This window comes from Entelurus aequoreus, linkage group LG26 (genome assembly GCF_033978785.1).
Source record: "Entelurus aequoreus isolate RoL-2023_Sb linkage group LG26, RoL_Eaeq_v1.1, whole genome shotgun sequence".
Classification (NCBI taxonomy): Eukaryota; Metazoa; Chordata; class Actinopteri; order Syngnathiformes; family Syngnathidae; genus Entelurus; species Entelurus aequoreus.
In genome coordinates, this window is record NC_084756.1 from 4586638 (window position 1) to 4607577 (window position 20940).

The 20940-nt window shown below is 40.1% G+C and overlaps 1 protein-coding gene across 5 annotated transcripts in view; it reads left to right on the top strand.

Moving 5' to 3' along the window:
• The window catches only part of LOC133643419 (synaptotagmin-2), a 76851-nt gene extending 56860 nt beyond the window's left edge, over positions 1 to 19991 (top strand). For 4 of the 5 annotated variants that reach the window (XM_062037982.1, XM_062037983.1, XM_062037981.1 and 1 more), the window contains 6 exons: positions 4164 to 4295; positions 10108 to 10275; positions 10906 to 11073; positions 11215 to 11332; positions 11426 to 11559; positions 16824 to 19991. In XM_062037982.1, the coding sequence (XP_061893966.1) occupies positions 4164 to 4295; positions 10108 to 10275; positions 10906 to 11073; positions 11215 to 11332; positions 11426 to 11559; positions 16824 to 17039 (936 nt within the window). In that variant the 3' untranslated portion in view covers positions 17040 to 19991. The remainder of the gene's footprint in view (positions 1 to 4163; positions 4296 to 10107; positions 10276 to 10905; positions 11074 to 11214; positions 11333 to 11425; positions 11560 to 16823) is intronic. The other variant, XM_062037984.1, reaches the window with a different exon arrangement.
• Positions 19992 to 20940: the final 949 nt, after the last annotated feature.

The window sequence follows — 20940 nt, forward strand, 5'->3', positions numbered from 1 at the left end:
CAATTAAATTTTGAAACATAGTTTATCTTCAATTTCGACTCTTTAAAATTCAAAATTCAACCGAAAAAAAGAAGAGAAAAACTTAAAAAAAGAATTTATGGAACATTATTAGTAATTTTTCCTGATTAAGATAATTTTAGAATTTTGATTAAATAGGTTAAAATCCAATCTAAACTTTGTTAGAATATATAACAAATTGGACCAAGCTATATTTCTAACAAAGACAAATCATTATTTCTTCTAGATTTTCCAGAACAAAAATTTTAAAGGAAATTCAAAAGACTTTGAAATAAGATTTAAATTTGATTCTACAGATTTTCTAGATTTGCCAGAATATTTTTTTTGAATTTTAATCATAATAAGTTTGAAGAAATATTTCACAAATATTCTTCGTTGAAAAAACAGAAGCTAAAATGAAGAATTAAATTAAAATGTATTTATTATTCTTTACAATAAAATAAAAAAAATACTTGAACATTGATTTAAATTGTCAGGAAAGAAGAGGAAGGAATTTAAAAGGTAAAAAGGTATATGTGTTTAAAAATCCTAAAATCATTTTTAAGGTTTTATTTTTTCTCTAAAATTGTCTTTCTCAAAGTTATAAGAAGCAAAGTAAAACAATTAATTAATTTATTTAAACAAGTGAAGACCAAGTCTTTAAAATATTTTCTTGGATTTTCAAATTCTATTTGAGTTTTGTCTCTCTTAGAATTAAAAATGTCGGGCAAAGCGAGACCAGCTTGCTAGTAAATAAATACAATTTAAAAAATAGAGGCAGCTCACTGGTAAGTGCTGCTATTTCAGCTATTTTTAGAACAGGCCAGCGGGCTACTCATCTGGTCCTTACGGGCTACCTGGTGCCCGCGGGCACCGCGTTGGTGACCCCTGGTCTAGTCCATTGGGGGCAAGCAGAGGGTTTGTAGGAGGTTTCCATCCAGATCATAGAAGAGTGGTCCACAATAGGTTAAGACCTAGAACGGTTAGCACCTCTCCCAGATTGGTATCTCTTCTGGGATTATCCGTAATCTCTCTTTACAGGAGAGGGGTGCAAAAACAGAGAGAAGCGGCAGGTCAACTGGTCTATAACAGTCTATTTAAAAGCCAGAGTATACAGATGAGTTTTAAGGTGGGATTTAAGGGCTTCTACCGAGGTAGCATCTATAACTGTTGCCGGTAGGGCGTTCCAGAGTAATGCAGCCCAAATTGAAAAAGCTCTGGAGCCTGCAGACTTGTTTTGGGCTCACTTACCCAAGTCACTCACGTCACTCACCCCACATACTGCTATTCTTAAAGGAGCACAGACACACACACGCTGCTTTAAAACACGCCCCGCCAAATGTGGCGATTAGTATTAGCACCTTTGCTTATACTTAGGTAAACTTTGAAATAATGAACATTCAGCTCTGCACAAGGCGTTAAAAAGAGTAATGATGTAGTTGTTACACCTGTCCTGCTGTTCGGTCCGGTGCAGACTGTAGTCGAGGAGCACAGGGCAGACGTTCAATGCCATTTCAATGCCTTTTAAATTATATTTTAATCTTGTAAAATTGTTCTTTGGCCGTGAGTGTTTAATGTAGTGTAAGATTTTCTGTTAAAATGATGCTAATATTTACATTTTTCATAGTTCCCTTTATTTGGAAAAGTAACGAAAAATATCAATGTACATTTTGGTATCGGTAATAAATTATTGGCATCAGGAAAACCCTAGTTCTAACTTATATCTGTCAGTAGACTCGCTAGGGAAGCGCTAAAAACTACAACAAAGATGACAGTCGAAGTGGAGGCACGTAAATAAGTCGGTCAGAAAGCGTCTTGGAAGATGAATGAAATGAAACGTTATGAGCAAAGAACCACGATGACATGTTATGTAGACCACAAAGGAGTGTTTACATGTAGAAAACAATAATGTGACCCCTTTAAGTCGTCTTGTATACCCAGAAAAAGAAAATAAAATAAACATTTCTACTGCCAGATTTTCTGTAAGATTTGTGGGTTTTGACGTTTTTTTTTTGTCATCCTGCACTAGAATCTGAGCTAAGATTCTACTAAACCAGGGTTGTACAGTATACCGGTACTAGTATAGTATCGCGGTACTAATACATCAAAAACGGTACTATACTCTGTTTGAAAAGTACCAGTTCCAGGGCATGACGGCGTGTCGTCACGCGGTGACATTGCTGGTTTTACGAGCAGGTTGGGCAGCGCACACACACAGAGTACTTACAAGCAGACACAGTGTGTATACAGAAAAGGTAGAATGGACGCATTTTGGTGTAAAAAGTAAAGATAAAGGTGAAGTTATAACACTTAAACACCCTCAGGAAGAGCTGCTTTAAGACATGGCTAGCTAGCCAGCGGCTAACATCCATCCAGTGTTTTAGCTACTTCTAAATCACTAATCCTGGCCTCCATGGCGACAAATAAAGGAAGTTTCTTACATGTATCATTATCACTGGAGGACGAGGAATAGCTAAACATGCTTCACTACACACCGTAGGAGGATACAATAGCTCACCGCTGACAGCAAGCTAGCACCCCTGAATGTAAACAAACGCCATGGGTGGATCTACACCTGACATCCACTGTAATGATACCAAGTACAAGAGTGCATATAGTCGATACTACTATGATTACATTGATATTTTTTATCATCACAAAATCTGTTTTCCTTTTTTTGAAATTAATATTATATTATATATATATATATATATATATATATATATTTATATATATATATATATATATATATATATATATATATATATATATATATATATATATATATATATATATATATATATATATATATATATATATATATATGTATATATATATATATATATATATATATATATATATATATATATATATATATATATATATATATATATATATATATATATATATATATACAGTATATACATATATATGTATGTACGTACGTATGTATATGTATATATATATTTTATATATATATATATATATATATATATATATATATATATATATATATATATATATATATATATATATATATATATATATATATATATATATATATATATATATATATATATATACCTGTATATATACGTCCCTGGACACTTTAAGGACTTTGAATATGACCAATGTATGATCCTGTAACGATTTGGTATCTGATCGATTCCTAAATGTGTGGTATCATCCAAAACTAATGTAAAGTATCAAAGAAGAGAATAATAAGTGATTATTACATTTTAACAGAAGTGTAGATAGAACATGTTAAAACAGAAAATAAGCAGCCATTAACAGTAAATGTACAAGTAGATTAATAATACATTTTTTTACAGTTTGTCCCTCATAATGTGTACAAAATAATAGGTGTATAAATGACACAATATGTTACTGCATACGTCAGCAGACTAATTAGGAGTCTTTGTTTGTTTACGTACTTCTAAAAGACAAGTTGTGTAGTATGTTGACTATTTTATTTAAGGACTAAATGACAATAATAAACATGTGTTTCATGTACACTAACATTTGTTGTTACAATAAAGACAATAATGACATTTTTTGTGCTCCCCTTTATTTAGAAAATTAGCGAAATACATTTTGGTACCGGTACTAAAATATTGGTATTGGGACAACCCTATCCTAAACTCAAAAAAGGGAAAATGTTACATGTCACAACACCATTTCCCTGTTTGGAGTCAAAGATCTTGTTTTGCTCCAGTCCAGTCCAGTCCCTCAACATACAAAACTTTCAGTACTTTAGGAGCCATAAACCTTCCCTGAACTGAGTCAAGTGGAGCCAAGTTGCTTCTGTGCGGTGGAAAAGAGGTCTAATATGGAGATGACCCGACAAAACATCCCCCGAGCATTGATCATGACAGATGTAGTTCCGTACTTAAGACCCTCTGAGCCTGGTGACAACCAGGAAAGTGCTGGAATGCTGAGGAAGGAGCATGCAAAGCCTCACTGTCCCTGTCCTGCACCAGCATGTTAGAAGACCTAAGATGGAGGACAGGGTGGTAGAATAGTTGAATTCAAACATGTTCTGGGTCACTGAGCAGGTAAGCAGTCACCAAAAACTGGACTCTGTGGCATGCGAGCTAGTTTCTGGAAGCCCTCGGCGTTGGGACTCGAGTTTTTGACGTCTCCTTGTTTTCGTTCCCTGGCCACAGAAACCTCAGGATGACGACGATGACGAGGGAGAGACGGGACTTACGGAGGAGGAGAAGGAGGAAGAGGAGAAGGAGCAGGAGAAGCTGGGGAAGCTGCAATATTCCATCGACTACGACTTTGAGAATACTAAGGTCATTATTATATTGTTATTAATATTTCAACTGTGCTTACATATGTACATATAACACACATCTCACTTTGCATGTAATGAGTTAATATCACATGTTGCTAAATTTGCCACAGTGCTGCTGATTTTCGGTAGGCGAATGTCCAATCGTAGTCAGAGAAAAGTTGCATGTTTTCCTTCAACCACATTTCATTAAACAGGTGGAACAAACAAAAATGGAATCTTGTTTAAAAATCCGTTCCTGTCAGGAATTTAACTTCAAAAGTGAAACTATCATGTGATATTAACTCAATAAATGCAAAATGAGATATGTCAATACTTTCTTTTTTGCTATCATTTTGAGGGTTATGGCTTACACTTTTTAAAACCCCACATTTTCTGAGATTTCCATAGGTTTTAATAAGCTGTAAGCCATAGCCATCAAACACATAATAAATAAACATATCTCACTTTGCATGTAATGAGTTAATATCACATGTTACTAAATCTGGTGTAAATACAACAGGTGCTAACTAACACCACCTAGCATGTTAGCAACATTATTTGTTACATTGAAATGGATGCCTTCTCATTTTAACATGAGCAGAGTTTGTGGTTAAAAGCTTGCACCCATTTGTCACAGTGCTCCTGATTTTCGGTAGGTGAATGTTCAATTGCAGTCAGAGAAAAGTTGCATGTTTTCCTTCAACCACATTTCATTAAACAGGTGGAACAAACATAAATAGAATCTCCTTTAAAAATCCATTCATGTCAACAATTCAACTTCAAAAGTGAAACTAACATGTGATATTGACTTGTTACATGCAAAGTGAGATATGTCAATAATATCATTTTGACAGTTATGGCTTACACTTTTTAAAAACCCACATTTTCTGAGATTTTCAACATCGATAGGTTTTAATAAGCTTTAAGCCATAATCATCAAACACATAATAGATAAAAATATCTCACTTTGCATGTAATGAGTTGATATCACATGTTACTAAATCTGGTGTAAATACAACAGGTGCTAACTAACACCACCTAGCTTGTTAGCAACATTATTTGTTACATTGAAATGGATGTCTTCTCATTTAAAGATGAGCATGAGCTGAGACAGTGACTAAGTTTGTGGTCAAAAGCTTGCGGTCATTTCCCACAGTGCTTCTGATTTTCGGTAGGCGAATGTTCAATTGCAGTCAGAGAAAAGCTGCATGTTTTAACTCAGTCATTAAATTATACAGGTGAAACTCATAAAAATTGAATATGGTGTAAAAATCCACGCATTCGAGCAATTCAACTTCAAATGTGAAACTAATATGTGATATCAACTGATTACATTCAAACTGAAATATGTCAATTTGTCATAATTAAAAGCAAATAATTCTGAGATTTTCAATATTAAAGATTAAAGATTAAAGTACCAATGATTGTCACACACACACACTAGATGTGGTGAAATTTGTCCTCTGCATTTGACCCATCCCCTTGGGGAGCAGTGGGCAGCAGCCGCGCCGCGCCCGGGAATCATTTTTGGTGATTTAACCCCCAACTCCAACCCTTGATGCTGAGTGCCAAGCAGGGAGGTAATGGGTCCCATTTTTATAGTCTTTGGTATGACTCGGCTGAGATTTGAACTCTAACCTACCGCCCTGAGATGAGGTTTTTATAAGCCATAATCATCAAATAATATCAAAATAAACATCTTAAGTTGCATGTTGTGAGCCCATGTCATATAATAGTTTCACTTTGTAAATGTAATAAACGAACCTCTGCACCATATCATAGTGTGTTGGGTTTCACCTGTATACTTCAGAGCAGTCAGTGTACAGCTTGTATATTTACCATCTACTTTAAAATGATTCCACACAGACATTGTAGTGCAAATAGTGGTCATGTCCTTGTCACCATCGTCATCTATCACTCCCTTAAACACCTTGGACACGGAATTTAGCAGAAGTGCACCATGTTGCTACTCAGATCGTCTTCCACTTCAATGAAGACCTCAGTGGTGGAGCTGATGGATTCAAGGAACTTTATTGTCCTTGGGCTCCTCCACCTTCCAGATCTGAACCAAGTTGAGTACTTGGACACGCACACTGGGTTTCTGCTCACGTTAGTTCTGGTAGTCAGAAGATCTCTACACTGCAGATTACACAGGAAGTGTCCGACCTGCGCTTTATGTACACAAACTAACTTTGTTGGTCTTCTTCGATAAGAAAGGAGTTAGCACCACAGAGCACATAAACACAAGTCCCCTTCAGATTACTTCTTAAAAGACAGAGATTATTTTCATTTATTTTTTTGTCCAGGCTAAGATCCACAACTCAGTAAAAGCTTTTGGATCACAAACAACCTCACCAGGTCTCCTGGTTTACATACCCACCCTCCCCGGGTCTCCTAGTTTACATACCCAACCTCCCCGGGACTCCTGGTTTACCTACCCACCCTCCTCGGGTCTCCTGGTTTACATACCCAACCTCCCCGGAGCTCCTGGTTTACATAACCAACCTCCCCGGGACTCCTGGTTTACATAACCTCCCTTAATGGGTCTCCTGGTTTACATACCCACCCTCCCCGGGTCTCCTGGTTTACATACCCAACCTCATCGGGTCTCCTGGTTTACATACCCAACCTCACCGGGTCTCCTGGTTTACATACCCACCCTCCCCTGGTCTCCTGCTTTACATACCCAACCTCCCCGGGACTCCTGGTTTACATACCCAACCTTACCGGGTCTCCTGGTTTACGTACCCACCCTCCCCGGGTCTCCTGGTTTACGTACCCAACCATACCGGGTCTCCTGGTTTACATACCCACCCTTCCCTGGTTTCCTGATCTACATACACAACCTCACCAGGTCTCCTGGTTTACATACACAACCTCACCAGGTCTCCTGGTTTACATATCCAACCTTACCGGGTCTCCTGGTTTATATACCTTTGTGGGTCTTCTTCGATAAGAAAGGAGTTAGCATCAGGGAGCACTGTTGCTACCTGAGGGAGTCAACATAAACAGAATTCCCCTTCAGAATACCTCGTAAAAGCCAGACATTATTTTCATTAAATTTTTTGTCCAAGCTAAAATCCACAATTCAGTGAAAACGGGTCTTGCTTTGGGATGGCAACCTACTGATTTAGACATGAATAATTGTTAGGTCATGTTTGGTGAGTAATAAACTCTACAGCGATACAGACTGTACACTGACTCCTCTGAAGTATTTTCAGTATTCTGAAGGTTGCAATTGTTTTCACCACCAAACATGTGATTGATGGGGACAATACTAAGGATAGATTAGATTTTTCCAATTTCACTTCTGTTTCGGTTCTTTATGAATTTTCTTATCGATTCTTGTTTGTAAAAAAAGAGGACAAAGAGGTGGATTAGCATCATTTGAGTTTAGTTGAAGCTAACATGACCTTACAAAGCCAGCAGAGAGGTCTTAAGAGGCACATACCTTACTTACTTACTTACTTACTTTTTTTGAAAATAAATACAAGAGATGCATTTTTTTCTGTAGAATTGAACAAAATAAAACACACGTGGAAAATGACACAAGAACATTTAGTAACATTTTCAAAACTTTTAGGAATCTTTGCCAGGAAAAATACTGGTGAAACTCAAAAAAGTTGATTTTTTAAATTTTCTTTACAATGTTAAACTAATATAAGAAATAAGCTCATAAAAACTCTAAGCTATGATCATCAAAAATATAATTCATACATGCTTGACATATTTCACTTTGCATGTTGTGAGTTAATATCACATATTAGTTTTACTTTTGAAGTTGAATTGTTGACATGACTGTACTTTTACACCATATTCTAATTTGATGAGTTCCACCTGTATAATGGAAATGACTGAGTGAAAATGTGGTTGAGGGAAAACACGCAACTTTTCTCTGACTGCAATTGAACATTCACCTACCGAAAATCAGGAGCACTGTGGCAAATGGGTGCAATCTTTTGACCACAAACTTAGTCACTGCTGGCTGACATTGGTCTAGGAGCAGACGTGACCTGGACCGAGTACTTACTGCCCGCCTCGGAGCCAGTCAGTCTGTCTCTGGTCATGTTCATCTTTAAATGAGAAGACAATGTAACAAATAATGATAGGTGGTGTTGTATTTACACCAGATTTAGTAACATGTGATATTAACTCATTACATGCAAAATGAGATATTTGTATCTATTATGTGTTTGATGAGTATGGCTTACAGCTTATTAAACCCTATCGATGTTAAAACTCTCATAAAATGAGGGGTTTTTAAAAAGTGTAAGTCATAACCCTCAAAATGATAGCAAAAGAGAGTCTTGACATATGTCACTTTGCATGTAACAAGTTAATATTACATGTTACTTTCACTTTTGAAGTTGAATTGTTGACATGAACGGATTTTTAGAGGACATTCTATTTTTGTTTGTTTCACCTGTTTAATGAAATGTGGTTGAAGGAACACATGCAACTTTTCTCTGATTACAATTGAACATTCCCCTACCGAAAATCAGGAGCACTGTGGCAAATGACTGCAAGCGTTTGACCACAAACGTAGTCACTGTCTCTGCTCATGCTCATCTTTAAATGAGAAGACATTCATTTCAATGTAACAAATAATGTTGCTAACATGCTAGGTGGTGTTAGTTAGCACCTGTTGTATTCACACCAAATGATGGGATGAGATGGGAGTGGTTCAATGACATTCATGTATAATTATTGCATGTGTGTGTTCAAATGTTTCAGCATATTGTGGACATGAACGGATTTTTAGAGGACATTCTATTTTTGTTTGTTCCACCTGTTTAATGAAATGTGGTTGAAGGAACACATGCAACTTTTCTCTGATTACAATTGAACATTCCCCTACCGAAAATCAGGAGCACTGTGGCAAATGACTGCAAGCGTTTGACCACAAACGTAGTCACTGTCTCTGCTCATGCTCGTCTTTAAATGAGAAGACATTCATTTCAATGTAACAAATAATGTTGCTAACATGCTAGGTGGTGTTAGTTAGCACCTGTTGTATTCACACCAAATGATGGGATGAGATGGGAGTGGTTCAATGACATTCATGTATAATTATTGCATGTGTGTGTTCAAATGTTTCAGCATATTGTGGACATGAACGGATTTTTGGGGACATTCTATTTTTGTTTGTTCCACCTGTTTAATGAAATGTGGTTGAAGGAACACATGCAACTTTTCTCTGATTACAATTGAACATTCACCTACCGAAAATCAGGAGCACTGTGGCAAATGACTGCAAGCGTTTGACCACAAACGTAGTCACTGTCTCTGCTCATGTTCGTCTTTAAATGAGAAGACATCCATTTCAATGTCACAAATAATGTTGCTAACATGCTAGGTGGTGTTAGTTAGCACCTGTTGTATTCACAGCAGATGATGGGATGAGATGGGAGTGGTTCAAAGACATTCATGTATAATTATTGCATGTGTGTGTTCCAATGTTTCAGCATGTTGCTCCTATGTCCTCTTTTGGATGAAATAGCAACCTTGCACTGATTACAAGTAGACATCTTTTCTTGTCAAATAGAACCAAACATGTTGCTGTCTGATGTCACTAAAAGGAATCTTTTGAAAAAAATGGCAAGCGATTCCTAGGAATTTATTCACCAGGAACCAATTCTGAATAAGAAGCAGTTTTTGATCCCCAACCCTTATGAAGGAGCTGTTGTTCCCCGTCTTTGTGACATTGAAGGATATAATATAATATAATAAATTGACAGTCAGTCCAGACAAGTGTTTATTGATTGTGTCCGGAGAAGTAACCCTGACATGAATCTGAAGTTTTCAAACGCTTGCGTTTTCTCTGCACACAGCTCACCGTCGGCATCCTCCAAGCTGCAGACCTCATATCCATGGATTCGGGGGGAACCTCTGACCCGTACGTGAAAGTCCTGCTATTTCCTGACAAGAAGAAGAAGTATGACACCAAGGTCCACAAGAAAACTCTCAACCCGGTCTTCAACGAGACGTTTGTCTTCAAGGTGAGCCTGAGAAAAAGAGGAAGGGGATTCTGATGGTGATCCAACCAGGATGTGTTATGTCAGGTTCCTGAAGCTGCAGAGCACTCGGCTCTTTCCTGTCTCAGCTAATAAGGCCTGCGGGGACTTGACAAATGTCTCCGGGTCGGAATGGAAGTTCTGCTTGTCTGCACATTTACTGCAGCTGTATCGTCTCTGGTTGTCCTCTGTGAGATGAAGATGTCTTCATTTCTTCATCTCACCATAGGCTTCACTTCGAATATTTCTGTGTTCCAGAGCCGAGGGACGAGCACTCAAATACTTTTGATCAATCAATTAATTTGGCACGGCATTACATTGTTACAATTAAGAGTTGCAGCAGCATTGGCAAGCTAACTTGAACTTCTTGTGTTGGATTTCTATGACAGCCTGTTTAGGCAGCAGACTAGGTGGGTCTGAAATAGTCGTATACAAAACTGGGGCAATGGACGTAGGAATAAGCAGGGGGCTTATTCCTACGTCCATTGTCCCAGTTGTGTTAGCTAGATCCAATTTGGCACCATCAACAAATCAAAAATGATCAATACATTTAGCAAGAGGCTACATTGTGATCACCTGGTTTGAGAAAAATATTTTTTCTGTATGTCACGCTAGGTACCCTATGAGGAGCTCGGCGGGAAAACTTTGGTGATGTCCGTTTATGACTACGATCGCTTTTCGAAACATGACGTCATCGGAGAGGTGAAGATCCCCATGAACACCATCGACCTCGGGAGGCCCATTGAGGAGTGGCGGGATCTGGAGAGCGCAGACCAAGAGGAGGTGCTGAACCCTCACCTGTTCTGTTTCTAAGGCCCCATTGCAAATTGGCTATTCAAAGATCCTCTAAACGAAAGGAGTGCTTTGCTGTTCTTAGGAATCTGCGTTATTCGTCATTCAACCGTGACCATTGTGTCTTTCCAGCCTGAGAAACTCGGGGACATCTGCATCTCCCTCCGCTACGTCCCCACTGCTGGTAAACTCACCGTTTGCATCCTGGAGGCCAAGAACCTGAAGAAGATGGATGCCTGTGGATTGTCCGGTAGGGGGAACACCTCACATTGAGACCATTACCGCTACGAATGCTAGCATAATTGGAACATGGACGGTTGCTAGCTGTGTTCTTTGTTGCAAGATCCCTATGTGAAGATCCAGCTGCTGCAGGGCGGTAAACGTCTGAAGAAGAAGAAGACCACGGTGAAGAAGAACACCCTCAATCCGTACTACAATGAATCCTTTAGCTTTGAAATACCACTGGAACAGATGCAGGTATGCGATACATGTCATCATCATTTGGTCTTCAAATTACAAGTTTAAAGAAAAACATACCAAGACCCTTCATGGGTACTTTTGCTGAGTGTCATTCTTGGAGCAAAGGTCACAAGGGAGAGAATCAATGGTAGGAAGGACTCCTTGGTGAGGTGTTACGGGCATGTCGAGCTGGGAGTAGATCTTGGGAAGTCCCAGGACATGCTGAGACCACGGTATGTCTCACGGGTGGGCACTGGAGACAGGGACGTCTGGCTATCTACTAAGTACTTAGACTGTTTGGATGCAAATAAACTGACAGTAGGGCGTAGTCACTCAAGGCCATCCAGCCAGCATTCAAGTAACAGACCATTTACTTGTCTAGTTGTATTTTACAGTCGTTTCAATTATTTCCATAGTGGAATGTTCCAGCTGTCAATCATTTCTTGCTCGAGGAGCAATTACGTTGATTAGACTTGACTCTTTGTGCTCTATTCAGATTATGAAAAGTGTCAGTTCTCATTCAGAATCTGCAAGGGGCAAATTGTATGAGTCATTCTATGACACAGCAAGTTTGTGTGTTTTCAAGTGTGTGAGTATAGAACTAGGCCCTTGACTACATCTTCCAATCATGGTACAAGTGCAACGGGACTTGGTACAACTGGCCTAGCATGAGTACACACTTGGTAATACTGGACTGTTGAACTGGATAGAAGGGCACTCTGTTTTTTGTTTTTTTTGCAAAATCTAGGAACAATGAGAAAATGAATCATATTTCTTAGCTGCTTAACAGTCGTTTCATGCTTCATCTTAAAGTGAACATTAATCAAAGTTTATTTATAGTGTCCTTAATCACAAGTGCCTCAAAGGGCTTGACAAAGGACAACGACGTCCCCTGATCTGAACCCACTTCCGAGCAATGAAAAACTTCCAAAAGCCCCAAATGGGGAAAAGAAGAACCCTTGGTCAGGGGCTGCAGATGTAGGGACCCCCTAGTGGGTAAAGTTATTAAATTATTGCATTCATTGATGGTTTGAGAGTCCAGTCTGGAAGCCAACAGAGGGTCCTAGGAGGTCTTCTTCCATGGAGGCATGTCAACAACGCAGAGACGTCATCAACTGATGCATAAAGACTGGTCCACCCCAGGTCACCACTTGGAACAGCTAGCTCGTCCTCAAGACTGGTACCTGTCCAGAGATTATCCGTGGCCACCTGGTAACCTCTCAGTGCAGGAGAGCCGGGGCAGAGCACAAAAGAAAAGCGGCAGGTCAACTGGTCTAAGAAGGGGCCTATTTAAAAGCTAGAGAATATAAATGACTTTTAAGAAGGGACTTAAATGCTTCTACTGAGGTAACATCTCTAACTGTTGTCGGCAGAACATTCCAGTACCGAAGCCCCGAATAGGAAACGCTCTAGAGGCTGTATAGTTATGTTGGGCTCTGGGAATCACTAATAAGCCGGAGTTCTTAGAACGCAGATTTCTGGATGGAGCGTGGGGCACAATAAGCCGCAAGATAAGATAGTTTATATTTTATACGTAATAAAACCTTGAAGTCACATCTCAAGTGTACCGGAAGCCTGTTTAGGTTAGCCAGTATAAGTATATACTGTATATATGTATATAAGTATATAGGTATATAAAGGTATATACAGTATAGGTATATATATACATAGGTATATATGTATATAAAGGTATATACAGTATAGGTATATATATATATATACAGAGGTATGTATGTATATAGGTATATAAAGGTATAGGTATATACAGGTATATAGGTATAGAATATAGTATAGGTGTGTATGTATATATATATATATATATATATATATATATATATATATATATATATATATATATATATATATATATATATATATATATATATATATATATATATATATATATATACATACATATATATATATATATATATATATATATATATATATATATATATATATATATATATATATATATATATATATATATATATACTGTATATGTATATAGGCATATAAAAGTATATACAGTATAGTTGTATATATGTATATACTGTAGGTGTATAAAGGTATATACAGTTAATGTATATATATGTATATAGGTATGTAAAGGTATATACAGTATAGGTATATAAAGGTATATACAGTATAGGTATATATAGGTGTATATGTATATAGGTAGATAAAGGTATATACAGTATGGGTATATATATACATAGGTATATATGTATATAGGTATATAAAGGTATATACAGTATAGGTACAGCCCTCGCAAAAATGACTAATGATCTATTGCTAACGATGGATTCTGATGCGTCATCTATGTTGCTGATTCTTGATCTTAGCGCCGCTTTCGATACCGTCGATCATAATATTTTATTAGAGCGTATCGAAACACGTATTGGTATGTCAGACTTAGCCTTGTCTTGGTTTAACTCTTATCTTACTGACAGGATGCAGTGTGTCTCCCATAACAATGTGACCTCGGACTATGTCAAGGTAACGTGCGGAGTTCCCCAGGGTTCGGTTCTTGGCCCTGCACTCTTTAGTATTTACATGCTGCCGCTGGGTGACATCATACGCAAGTACGGTGTTAGCTTTCACTGTTATGCTGATGACACCCAACTCTACATGCCCCTAAAGCTGACCAACACGCTGGATTGTAGTCAGCTGGAGGCGTGTCTTAATTAAATTAAACAATGGATGTCCGCTAACTTTTTGCAACTCAACGCTAAGAAAACGGAAATGCTGATTATCGGTCCTGCTAGACACCAACATCTATTTAATAATACCACCTTAACATTTGACAACCAAACAATTAAACAAGGCGACTCGGTAAAGAATCTGGGTATTATCTTCCACCCAACTCTCTCGTTTGAGTCACACATTAAGAGTGTTACTAAAACGACCTTCTTTCATCTCCGTAATGTCGCTAAAATTCGTTCCATCTTGTCCACTAGCGACGCTGAGATCATTATTCATGCGTTCGTTACGTCTCGTCTCGATTACTGTAACGTTTTGTTTTCGGGCCTCCCTATGTCTAGCATTAAAAGATTACAGTTGGTACAAAATGCGGCTGCAAGGCTTTTGACAAAAACAAGAAAGTTTGATCATATTACGCCTATACTGTATATACCTTTATAAACATATATACCTATATATATACTGTATATACCTGTATATATATTACGCCTATACTGGCTCACCTGCACTGGCTTCCTGTGCACTTAAGATGCGACTTTAAGGTTTTACTACTTACGTATAAAATACTACACGGTTTAGCTCCAGCCTATCTCGCCGATTGTATTGTACCATATGTCCCGACAAGAAATCTGCGTTCAAAGAACTCCGGCTTATTAGTGATTCCCAGAGCCAAAAAAAAAAAGTCTGCGGGCTATAGAGCGTTTTCTATCCGGGCTCCAGTACTCTGGAATGCCCTCCCGGTAACAGTTAGAGATGCTACCTCAGTAGAAGCATTTAAGTCCCATCTTAAAACTCATTTGTATAATCTAGCCTTTAAATAGACCCCCCTTTTTTAGACCAGTTGATCTGCCGTTTCTTTTCTTCTCTCCTCTTCTCCCCTGTCCCTTGCGAGGGGGAGTTGCATAGGTCCGGTGGCCATGGATGAAGTGCTGGCTGTCCAGAGTCGGGACCCCGGGTGGACCACTAGCCTGTGCATCGGTTGGGGACATCTCTGCGCTGCTGACCCGTCTCCGCTCGGGATGGTTTCCTGTTGGCCCCGCTGTGGACTGGACTCTCGCTGATGTGTTGGATTCACTGTGGACTGGACTTTCACAATGTTATGTCAGACCCACTCGACATCCATTGCTTTCGGTCTCCCCTAGAGGGGGGGGGTTACCCACATATGGGGTCCTCTCCAAGGTTTCTCATAGTCATTCACCGACGTCCCGCTGGGGTGAGTTTTTCCTTGCCCGTATGTGGGCTCTGTACCGAGGATGTCGTTGTGGCTTGTACAGCCCTTTCAGACACTTGTGATTTAGGGCTATATAAATAAACATTGATTGATTGATTGATTGATTCATTGATATGTATATAAAGGTATATGCAGTATAGGTATATATATATAGGTATATAAAGGTATATACAGTATAGTTATATATATGTATATAGGTATATAAAGGTATATACAGTATAAGTATATACAAACGTGTATACTGTATGTCTATAGGTATATAAAGGTATATAAAGTATAGGTACATATATAGGTATATAAAGGTGTATGCTATATAGGTGTATATGTATATAGGTATATAAAGGTATATAAAGTATTGGTATATATAGGTATATAAAGGTATATACTATATAGGTGTATATGTATATAAAGGTATATACAGTATAGGCGTGATATAGTCCAACTTTTTGGTACTAGTCAAGAGTCCAGCAGTCGCATTTTGTAGCAACTGCAATCTTTTAATGCTAGACATAGGGAGACATGAAAATAATAGGTTCTAGGACTCAAGAGGAGGTCTAATAGACCCCCCCCCCTTTAGACCAGTTGATCTGCCGTCTCTCTTTTCTGCTCTGCCCCCCTCTCCTGCGCGGAGAGGTTAACGGATGACCACAGATGACGCGCTAGCTTTTCCAAGTCGGGACCCGGGAAGGACCACTCCTCTTTGCATCAGTTATAATAAATGATAAATAGGTTATACTTGTATAGCGCTTTTCTACCTTCAAGGTACTCAAAGCGCTTTGACAGTATTTCCACATTCACCCATTCACACACACATTCACACACTGATGATGGGAGCTGCCATGCAAGGCGCTAACCAGCAGCCATCAGGAGCAAGGGTTAAGTGTCTTGCCCAGCAAGGGTGAAGTGTCTTGCCCAAGGACACAACGGACATGACTAGGATGGTAGAAGGTGGGGATTGAACCCCAGTAACCAGCAACCCTCCGATTGCTGGCACGGGCACTCTACCAACTTCGCCACGCCGCCCCTAGTTAGTGACGTCTCGGCACCCTGACTTGTCTCCATGCAAGAGGACTGGACTGGACTCTCACACTTTTAACTAGATCCACTCCACATCCATTGCACCCAGTCGCCCCCGTCCCCACATCTGCGGTCCCCTCCGAGGTTTCTCATTGTGCCTATTGCGTTGAGTTTTTTCTTGCCCTGATGTGGGATCTGAGCCGAGGATGTCCTTGTGACTTGTGCAGCACTTTGAGACACTTGTGATTAAGGGCTATATAACTATACTTTGATTGATTGATTGATTGATATTAGATAGAGGTGTCTGATAAGTGTCTGGTCGTCTTTGCAGAAAATCCTCGTGGCAGTCACAGTGTTTGACTATGACAAGATCGGCAAGAACGACGCCATCGGCAAGATCTTTGTGGGCAGCAAGGCAAACGGCCTCGGTCTCAAGCACTGGTCCGACATGCTGACCAACCCGCGCCGCCCCATCGCCCAGTGGCATGCTTTACAGCCGGAGGAAGACATCGACGGTCAGCTGGCCTCCTTGGCGGCCAAGAAGTAACCCGGTCGCACCTTCTTACTAAAACATTGCATGACATAACCCAAGACCACTTTGCCAAAAAAACTGACTCAATAGAAAATCATCCAGTTGGACACACATGCTTACCGACAGACTGAATGGTGGTCTTTCTTTCCAGACTGAGCTCAGCTTTTAGTTTAGTCAAAAGAGCATGGTTCACCCCGCCTACTAACTACCCCCATAATAGATGTGCTAAAACAACAGCAATAAAAAGCAATTTGTTTTGGTCCTTTTTCTTTTAAACAAAAACAAATAGCTTTAGAAATCCCGATTGTTTTTAGGTTTGTCTGTCTGCGCATTTAGTTCGATCAAGGTAGAGACTGAGAACTTTTTAGTTTTCAAAGCAAGACGTAGGCAGGGACGATTGTTGTGCCAACGACCGCATGGATGTAGAACCTTACGCACCCTAGACTGGGCACACACTCCAGACTGAGCCAGTAGTGAGACGAGTCACTCTTCAAGTGGTCGGACACACTGGTTCCTGATCACTCAACATACCCAAGTCTTGTTATTGAAGGCTCATACCAGGTTGACACCAGAAGGCGGTGCTTAGAGTGAACCAAGGTCCTTTCATGCCTCAATTCTGGCAAATCCACCAATATGGAGACACAAACCCACCTTGGAACCAACCACTAGCTAGTTGAGCCCACCCTGTGTATACCCCCACCAGCTTTGTTAAAAATTAAGGCTTCACTACACATCTTAAAAGATTAAAAACTACCCAGCAGTCAACTGCAGAAGTGGGCTGTTGTCGAATCTTTTCAGTGATTTCTCAAAATGTGAGTGTAAATGCTAACTTTTAAGATGTGTAATGTAACGTTAGCATTTATTTCCACGTTGGGAAGACTATGTCTCCCGGCTGGCCTGGGAACACCTCGGGATCCCCCGGCAGGAGCTGGACGAAGTGGCTGGGGAGTGGGAAGTCTGGGCTTTTCTGCTAAGGCTGCTGCCCCCGTGACTCGGATAAGCAGGAAAAAATGGATGTAAGTTAGCATTTAGCTAACATAGCTATGCTACTGTTGCTAACTTTTGTGTCCTCCTGTCCCGCTCCCTAAAGTCACGTTGTATGTGACAAACGACATCTGTTGTGTTGGACAAGTGCAAAGTTAGCGTTTATTCATAAAAAGCAGGTAAAGATCGTCTGGAGCGTGGACTAACACAGCTCGTTAGCATTAAAGCTACGGACACACACGACACGGTGTGTTTGCAGGACTTTAAACTCTCGAAATTCCAGCGTCAAAGCTAGCCAATACACATTTCCATTTCAAGCATAAATAAAAATACAGCTTCACCACTTTAGTCACAATTTTTGCACTTAAGAAACTTCTCCTTGACTTTAGCTCCAGACGTCTTCTGTTTGATATTGTCATTACTCCCACAAGTGGTGGAAAAGTGTATTACAACTGTATACCAATACGACCCATAGGGACCCCAGCTAAGAAACCGATTTTTGGTGCCCCTTCAGTGCTTGCGCGCTGTCATACCATGGGCCCTGGCCCTGTGGTTAAGAACGCATTTAACGCCTGTTTTGAGCACTAGGGGTGCAAAGGGCTAGAATAGGATGGCGCTAGGAAAGGAGGACAAAATACTGTACGTAAGTTTGCCGACAAACTTGAGTATGTAAACCAGGAGACCCGGGGAGGGTGGGTGTGTAAACCATGAGACCCGGTGAGGTTGGGTACGTAAACCAGGAGACCCAGGGAAGGTGGGTACGTAAACCAGGAGACCCAGAAAGTGTGGTAATGTAAGCCAGGAGACCTGGAGAGGGTGGATACATAAACCAGGAGACCTGGTGAAATTGGGTACATAAACCAGGAGACCCGGGGAGGTTGGGTACGTAAACCAGGAGACCCGGAGAGGGTGGGTATGTAAACTGGGAGACCCAGGGAGGGTGGGTACGTAAACCAGTAGACCCTGGGTGGACGGGTACGTAAATCAGGAGACCCGGGGAGGATGGGTACGTAAACCAGGAGACCCGGGGTGGATGGGTACGTTAATCAGGAGACCCGGGGAGGATGGGTATGTAAACCAGGATACACGGGGAGGGTGGGTACGTAAACCAGGAGACCCGGGGAGGATGTGTATGTAAACCAGGAGACCCGGGAAGGTATGTAAACCAGGAGACCCGGGGAGGGTGGTTACGTAAACCAGGAGAACCGGGGAGGGTGGGTATGTAAACCAGGAGACCCGGGGTGGGTGGGTACGTAAACCAGGAGACCCGGGAAGGGTGGGTATGTAAACCAGGAGACCCGGGGTGTATGGGTACGTAAACCAGGAGACCCGGGAAGGGTGGGTATGTAAACCAGGAGACCTGGGGAGGGTGGGCTCTGTGACTGGCCAAAGGTTGGTGCAGGTTTCAAGTGCCGAAGGGCTGAGTTGGGTCTTTGTGTTAAGTTGTCAGCAATCATCAGACATGTAGCCAAATCTTCTATGAAACACACAACGTGACCACATTCAGGACTTTGTGGAACAGCAACAACTCACTGATGCAAGCCTTTCAAAATAAAAGTGTTGCCCAGTTTAAAGTGAGTCAGGTTCACTAACTGGAGACGTTCAAAACAAGAGCTTTCATTTTAGCGTTTACCAATCGGGGTAAATGAAATCCTCTTTGGTAAAGGCGGTGAAGATGAGAACTACCCAGGGACTAACCAAGCTGTGGAACGTAGCATGCCTCGCAGCTTCTCCCCGTCGTCATGGAAACGCTGTCCCATCATCCAAGCCAAAGAGCAGACTAGATGCTAACCTTCATCAAGAAGCAAAAGCCTTTTCCTCTCTTTCACGGCGGCCATGTTGGCGCCGGACTCCAGGACGTCAGACTCACTTGTGAATATTCCAGTGCATGTGTGTGTACACCATCATGTAAATATCAGCACGCTATCTTCTTCTGTATCGGTCTTTGTCTCCTCTCGTCTTTTTGGAATAATAAAACAGCTGGAGAAGAACTGTGAGGGTCTGTCTTTGTTGGGGACCTTACAGTAGGATCCCTCAAATATATACATACATATATATATACAGTATATATATATATATATATATATATATATATATATATATATATATATATATATATATATATATATATATATATATATATATATATATATATATATATACAGTTGTGCTCATAAGTTTACATACCCTGGGAGAATTTATGATTTCTTGGCCATTCTTCAGAGAATATGAATGATAACACAAAAACCTTTCTTCCACTCATGCTTAAAGGCCTACTGGAATGACTTTTTTTTATTTAAACGGGAATAGCAGATCCATTCTATGTGTCATACTTGATCATTTCGCGATATTGCCATATTTTTGCTGAAAGGATTTAGTAGAGAAAATCGACGATAAAGTTCGCAACTTTTGCTCGCTGATAAAAAAAAAACTTGCCCCTACCGGAAGTAGCGTGACGTCACAAGCGGTAGTGCTGCTCACAATTCCCCGTTGTTTACAATGGAGCGAGAGATATTAGGAGCGAGAAAGTGACGATTACCCCATTAATTTGAGCGAGGATGAAAGATTCGTGGATGAGGAACGTCAGAGTGACAGACTAGAATGCAGTTCAAGAGATATCTTTTTTCACTCTGACCGTAACTTAGGTACAAGCTGCCTCATTGGATTCCACACTCTCTCCTTTTTGTATTGTGGATCACGGATTTGTATTTTAAACCACCACGGATACTATATCCTCTTGAAAATGAGAGTCGAGAAGGCGAAATGGACATTCACAGTGACTTTTATCTCCACGACAATCCATCGACGAAGCTCTTAGCATGAGCTAACGTGATAGCATCTGTCTCAAATGCAGATAGAAACAAAATAAATAAATCCCTGACTGGAAGGATAGACAGAAGGTCAACAATACTACTATCAGGAGACACCGAAC